Below are 7,350 nucleotides of genomic sequence, written 5' to 3'. Positions count from 1 at the left end.
AATACTCTAATTCATCCCTGATCATACAGTTGTTGTAAGAATCAGCTATTCTACTATTTTCCCAGCCGCAGAAAGACCAATCTTTTCAATAATACATTTCTTTCTGTACAGATTAAAACTCCATACTTACGGGCTTAACTATGTACAGAGAAAAGAGGTCACTTTTCAACTAGCAATGGACTTTTATATTACAGGAATGTGAGTCAATTTGTTTTCTTAATCTAAGCATATATATTCATACATATATATGTATATAATTTACCCTGTACCATTTTATTAGTTTAACATATAAACCTTAGTGTGTTTTTGTCCATTCTGTTACAAAGTGAATAAAAATTTTATGGTTGCACTGAAAGACCATGCAGTTCAATTTTGCTTCTGTTTCCCAATAGTGCTCAAAATAAAAAACCAAAAATTTATACATATAAAAATATTTCACTACCAAACCCATTGGTGCTATCAAATGTAAACCTTTAATAATTTAAAGGACCAATACATGATCTTAATAAATTGAAGTGAATTCTCAATATTTTAATAAAATAAAGGAGTTTTGTACTGATATGTAAATGGTCTTGCAGCTTTCCCATAGGATCTAGGTAGACTGAACAATCCCCTTCTTACACCACTCCTGACCCACCATCAGATGTCACCAGCATGTTAATGACAACATTACATCGACTAGCATTGTTGGGTACTTTCACACAAGCTGGGATCTGTTAGAAATTAAACATAAGAACTCATTTTGGTATTATAGATATTATATTCGTAAAAGGCATAACAGGCAGCATGGATCCATTTTAGAGTTTTTGCTATGTTTTGTTTTCTGTCCTCAAGTCTGTCTGGAGGCCCTGCCCCATTTCACGTGTGATCTTTGTTAAGTTCTTCTTTAATGTATCGCCAGTGTCAAAGATACTGAAGACCTCCACTTCAGGTCATTCTCTTGGGTTATTTACAGAAGTCGGTTATTAGGAATCTTCCAATTGTGTTCCAGTCATCCACCACATTCGTGGGATGCATTAGGCACAAATAATTACTAAGGGACTTCTTTGAGAAGAAGCAGATGTTCACAGATCATGGAGAGTTAAGGAAACAGACGAACACACAAACAATGCTCACATTCAGTTTGCCCCCTGCTTTCTGTCATCACGTCCATACATTTTCCAGCACATTCAAAATAACAAACCTCCTACCTAAGGGCTATGTTAGTCACCACATGCCTTAAGATTTACTAACCATTTTATTACAATATACATAGAACAAGTGTGTGTTCCCAAACAGACATGGTGCTATAGTGTATTTAGTTATTTAAATTAACACCAGGGTTAACTACCACCTACCAACAGTGAAGACACAGAACACACTGGCAACTCCAAATCAAGCTGTGGTTTACAAATCATTATTTAAATAAGAGTAAGAATATTAAATGAAAGTGAAAACCTCACTTCTAGACTTAAGTCAGAGATCCAAGTCAGCCTTATAGGAATTTTAAGATAGCAATTAATGAATGGTTATACGTTTCTAGAAATAAGAAATACTGTAAGCCTCTCCCTACAGTGACTGATCTGAACCTATTTTGTTTTTCCAAAAAGCATGCAGGGACTATTTTCAGATGCTTGATTATGGCAAGAAGGAAGAAAAATAATGATTTTTGGTGTAATACAAGCAATTTGTAGAATTGAGCATACAATTTTGCATAAAACATTGCAGGTTAAAATAATATTGTAGGTTTCAAGCCATTGCATTGCAGTTGAATAACTGTCACAATTAGGTTTTGTAAAATTTAAAACTCTAAGTTTTGAAGTGAAGCAATAAAACTAAATTCTTAAGTGATGACTTTTACCTTCATACAGCACAGAATAGCTATTTTTATTTGGGTTGAAAAAGTTATTTACAACTAACATTTATTGAGTCTTGGTAAAAGTCCAATAACACATGAAGACAAATATCCCCTCAGCTTTCTGAAAGATCAATGGAGGCGTTTGAGGTTAGAGACACTCCGAACAGCCACGATGCTCGTCTCCTACTGTGGCCGGGCACACCACGTGTTCTAACCGAATTCAAAATTGAAAGCACCAAAATACAATTTAGATCTATAAAGTGGGATTTGCCATTTAATCCTCCATAATTCATGATTAACAATTTAGATGCAGAGACACAGCTAATGAAAGAAGATTTGGTTGGTGCTATTCGGTAGCTCACTTGAGTTGCCTTTTTAAAACCAGAGTTTTGTTTCCATTGAATCCAAGAACTCTTCATAAAATAGAGAAATACATATATCAAAGGAATTCAGTAAAAGTTGGTTAAAAATAAATGATCTTACAACAACATTTTAAATCCTTTAATGATTTAAAGAAAGGAAGACATATAACACTGAATGCTAAACAGGTCTTTTGAACTTCTCTTGGGAATTTAGTTAGATATTGAATAGTAGATATATATTTATATATTTTACATTTTGCATGTAGGCCAGAGCTGTCTAAAATATCTCTTCATTGTAGGCTATAGGAATCTATCAGGAGATAGAAGAAAATAATTTCTGAGACCATTCTCAGTTTGAGTCTTTCTTTCTGCTTTGACAATCAGCAGGGATCATAAATTTGAAGCAAATCGTGGCTTTTCCGCCTCTGGGTCTGTAGTTAAGACTGAGGAAGCCTCTCTCGGAAGAGCTGCTGCTGGTGGAGGGGGCGCGGGAGGGGCTCCTCGGTGAGGGGGAATGGCGCCCGATGACATCTGTCGGAACAGGGTGACTCGCTGAGGGACAGTGCCCCGGGCCCCTGCCTGGAGGCCCGGGCCGTGAACAGCTGCCACGGGCTGAGGGATGGAGGCCAGGGACTCGCCCACAGTGGGATGAGGTCTGGAAATGAGAGTGGAAACCTCATGGGGAAGCGAGGGCTGCGAGGCCGACAGGGGCCTGACCTCCCGGGTCAGGCTGGTGTTGTGGAGCGCCTGGGTGCTCCTGTGCACGTCGTTCTTGGGCGTGGAGCTGCCGGGCGTCTGGGGCTGCGGGGGCTGCTGCGGGGGCTGCGGGGGCTGGGGCGGCTGGAGCTGCTGCTGCTGCTGCTGCTGCGTGAGCGACAGCTGCGAGGCAGTGGGGGAGGCGTAGTGGAAAGTTCGAGTGGCCAGCGGGCTCTGTACCGGCGGGCTGCACACCGCAGTGGTGTAGGAGCAGGGTGATAGGATGGCTGACGGCTGGGGGGTCTGTGGGCTGGGACTGGGGGAATGCAGGTTGCTGTGGGACAGGCTGGTCGCTGTGTACACCGGCGGAGACTGTGTCCTCATGCGGGAGGTCGGAGTCGTGGTGGAAGAGGTGGAATTCAGGGCTGTCATTTGGGGGTAATTGATGGGAGCGATAGCCTGCACCATCTCCCGGTCATGTTTCACAATCTGCTTCAGGATCTCGTTCTCCTGATTGTTGAAAACGCCGGTGTTCAGATCCTTCTGGAATTTTTGGAGAAGAATGGAATTTTTCTTTCCTGGCAGCAAAAGAAAGAGAGTCACTTAGAAAGCCTACAAATGACAGACGACAGGCCCAAGTGAGAGTGGCCTTTGACAATAGGAGTGTGCCAGTGTTTCCTAGAGTACTGGCCTTTAGACCCAAACAAAAAGATGGCTCCTGCCCTTGGCGCTTCCTGTATCTCTCTGGGAAATCTTACCTTCTATGCAAGTCAAGTTGAGAAGTCTGTAATTTGGCAAAAACCATCTTACAGAAGAGAGGGAGATATCTGACATGAAGAATGCTTTGAAGACTGGCAAAAGAAAGGGCATTTGGATCAGGATGGGTCTTGAAGCAAAACTTCGGTTTAAAGCTACTTTGCCAGGAAGGGACAATAGACACGCACCCTATGACAGGTACTCTACACAAGGCTTTAGGTCGATAAACATTTTTTTTAGCATTTATTCAGTTTTGAGAGACAGAGAATGAGTGGGGAAGGGGCAGAGAGAGAGGGAGACACAGAATCTGAAACAGGCTGAGCCATCAGCACAGAGCCCGATGTGGGGCTCGAACCCACAAACTGTGAGATCATGACCTGAGCTGAAGTCGGATGCTTAACCAACTGAGCCACCCAGGCACCCCTAGGTCGATTTATTTTATCTAATCTTCAACTCCGGGAGGTAGCTGTGTTTATAATGTTATTTCACCCAAACGGAGAATGGGATACAGGAAGGTTAAGAACAGTGTCCAAGAAAACATGATCAACAAGTCACAGCTGATCTGGTTGTAGATCCTTACCACGGACAACAAACCAGATGCATCTGTGTCATGTGCGTAGTGCTCTCTAGAAATGCTGTCTCTCAAGCCCCAACCTACTGGCTGAACAAGATGCTGCGTTTTACTGAGATCCTTAGGTGAGTCTCACGTGCAAGTTTAAGGGGCACTGTGGCAAGTCCTTTGCTTTTAACGAGTGCCCTCTACTAGTGACCCTCCACCATACATTCATAGTTTTCTCATCTCTGGAGCTTTAGAAAATACTGAATGTCATCTGTACCCTGCCAAGTAAATCAGAAGAGCCAGACATGGGGGCTGGATTTTGGTACTTTAAAAGCAAATTTCCTCAAAGAATTTTTATGCACAGCCACACTGAGAACCACTTCATAGTCTTTCCTTTTCCTAAAGGTTTCTGTGAGGATTAAGGGGCACGGTGTATGTCAGGCTCGATAAGCATTACCTCTCCTTCCTGCCATTGTCTTCGGGGGTGCTTTGCAGGAAGGAGACACTCTCTGGCAGAATATCAATAGAATCAAAATGAGGTTGATGAAAGAGGGGAAAATCAGGGACTTTTGGTGACATCACTGATAAAATAATACCCAGATAAATAGCATAACAGTAAATCCATGTCCAATATTGCTGAATAAAGTTAGATTTAGAAGGAATATTCTTTAATGGAAATGTATGTTATAATTTACTTGGCTGCTAGAAAACTATCATTTTAAATTTTTTTTTAATGTTTTATTTATTTTTAGGAGAGAGAGAGAGAGAGACAGCGTGAGCAGGGGAGGGTCAGAGAGAGAGGGAGTCACAGGCTGAAACAGGCTCCAGGCTCTGAGCTGGCAGTCAGCACAGAGCCCGACGCGGGGCTCGAACCCACGAACTGCGAGATCATGACCTAAGCAAAAGTCGGACGCTTAACCGACTAAGCCACCCAGGCGCCCCTAGAAAACTATCATTTTAAAAGACTGCCAAAATAAACGCTTGTCCCTCCTTACAGAATTGTTCTAATTTTCTAAAGAACAAAAACTCCTATATTAGTAATAAATATAATGCTTATTTGGCATATTGCCTTAAGTACATATGGTGTACATTTATAAGCAAATGCCACACAATGGAACAGGAAAAATATTTCTTTGTGATCATGTGAATAGTCAACATTTTGTAATATTAATATCTGTGAACTTATAGAGAAATATACTTTTTAATGTACTATTGGGATTTTATAAGGATCAAAACTGCAACTGCTTGGTGCTTATTAGAAATTTTATTGCCTGTATTATTGATTGCAAACTTTCTTATGAAAATTAGTTGGAATGAGTGAGAAAGTGAAACTGTAACAGATTAACGGAAGTTCTCTATTAAAATATCGTGATTTTATTGCTTTCTTTAAAGATGTCTAGCTGGCTTAGGAAAAAACTCATGTGCTCAGATATTAGTCTCTAGTTCTACCATGAGCAGTCACATACCAGGAAGAGGTTATTTTCAAATGAAGTAAAGATGCTTTCAGGAATACCCACTTTTATGGGCACTTTCTCTCCATGCCATGTCCTGTTACCTGTCTAAGTTGTCAATATGAATTTCTAATATGGGCGTTTTGTCTAATGATAATGTCCAAATACTGCCTTTACTTCTTCTAATCTAATTTCAGACTCTTATGCCTCTGTCATCCCACTTATATAGAAGGAAAGAAAGATATAATGTGCAGAGGAAAAGCTGACATAAGACTACATCCATCAAAAATCCTTACCTTTAATAAGAATGATGGACTTGTGTACTTCTAAGTGATCCCAACCCCATCTCCTTTGAGATCATCGATTCCTTCATCCCTCCCCTATCACCTCTCTTCAAGAATATTCATTGTGTACTAGTTACTGTGAATGGAATAGTGAATTAGACATGACCTCTACCTTCACAAATCTTAGCATTGTTGGAGCAATTATAATAACAAAGGCGGTATTGTGATGGAGGAAATTCCTAGGCGAGGATGGGAGAACATACCTAGGATACTCAGCCTAGTAGCGGTAGGAAGTCAGGGGAGATTTCTACAGGGAAATGATATCTATACTGAGGTTATGAAAATTGAGTAGAGTGAAGCAGGGACAGGGCAGGGTAGGGTGGGGGAAGAGGATTTAGGTGTAGAGAGTATCACCTTCTGATACCAGAATGTTCCAGCATCAGAATGTTCCAGAAGCTAATAGCAAGCCAATCTGATCTAACTTTACTATAGCAATTATCCATATCAGAATGTTCCAGCATATCTTAGGAAGCTAGTAGCAAGCCAATCTAATGTTACTTTACTATAGCAATTATCCATACCTTTAAACTAGTATAACTAGTAAAGTATAATTTATATATTCTTATTTGAGAGCAGAGAAGACTTTAAAATAAGTCGATGTTTACAAAATAAAGCATCTATGTAGGACATTTCTATCAAGGCTTTTCTTGTTTGAGTCTGTATTACAAACAATTGAAGAAGCTTCTACTGAGACAATTAAAATGTACAAGTTTTCAATTCTCAATACAAAGATAAAAATGTAAAGTGGATAAATAAAACTTTTTCAAAAACCTTGTAGCAAAATTTGGTTTGTAATGTAGACTCATATTATAATTTTAGTTCTATTTTAGTGCTACCTAAAATTTTATCATTGTTTTTTACCTGAAGATTCAAATTGTATTGGCATCACTGGGGAAATCAGACTGAACAGCTAGTAAAAACAGAGATGATTAAATAAACCAGAATACTTAGAAGAGATAGTTATATAGTAGAAATAGGGCTAGAGCTAACTGCTATTTCTATGCTAATTAAAAGGCAACCTATGATAGCATTTAGGACTTATGATTGCAAACATATATCAGTCCACTAGAGTATAACCTAATTGTTCAAGGAAAAGATAGTAAAACTGAAGAGAATACCTATCCGATCTAGTCGGTCAATGGCAACCGTCTCAAAGGCTCTCCTCATCATTGGATATTCCTCCAGGACCTCATTGAAATTGTCCACGGATAGTGAATAAAGACGACAATATGTATCAGCTCGAACACTGGCAGTGCGGCGTCCCTTGGTAAGCAAGCAAATCTCTATAAAAACAAGAAAGAAAGATTTGTTTGTCATTTTCTTTCCAAGGCCACTGAGACCTACA

The 7,350-nt window shown here is 40.0% G+C and overlaps 1 protein-coding gene across 1 annotated transcript in view; it reads right to left on the bottom strand.

Annotated features, from left to right (window-relative positions):
• Nucleotides 1-740: 740 nt before the first annotated feature.
• HCN1 (hyperpolarization activated cyclic nucleotide gated potassium channel 1) overlaps nucleotides 741-7,350 on the bottom strand; it is a gene marked incomplete at its 5' end in the record, with an annotated part of 379,261 nt that continues 372,651 nt past the window's right edge. Inside the window, 2 exons of the mRNA XM_077752889.1 lie at nucleotides 741-3,473; nucleotides 7,124-7,288. Coding sequence (XP_077609015.1) covers nucleotides 2,590-3,473; nucleotides 7,124-7,288 — 1,049 coding nt within the window. The remainder of the gene's footprint in view (nucleotides 3,474-7,123; nucleotides 7,289-7,350) is intronic.

The sequence above is a fragment of the Crocuta crocuta genome, unplaced genomic scaffold (assembly GCF_008692635.1).
Source record: "Crocuta crocuta isolate KB4526 unplaced genomic scaffold, BGI_CrCroc_1.0 scaffold409, whole genome shotgun sequence".
NCBI lineage: Eukaryota > Metazoa > Chordata > Mammalia > Carnivora > Hyaenidae > Crocuta > Crocuta crocuta.
The sequence above is the reverse complement of the archived record's forward strand: the minus strand, read 5'-3'. Positions and strand labels throughout refer to the sequence as shown.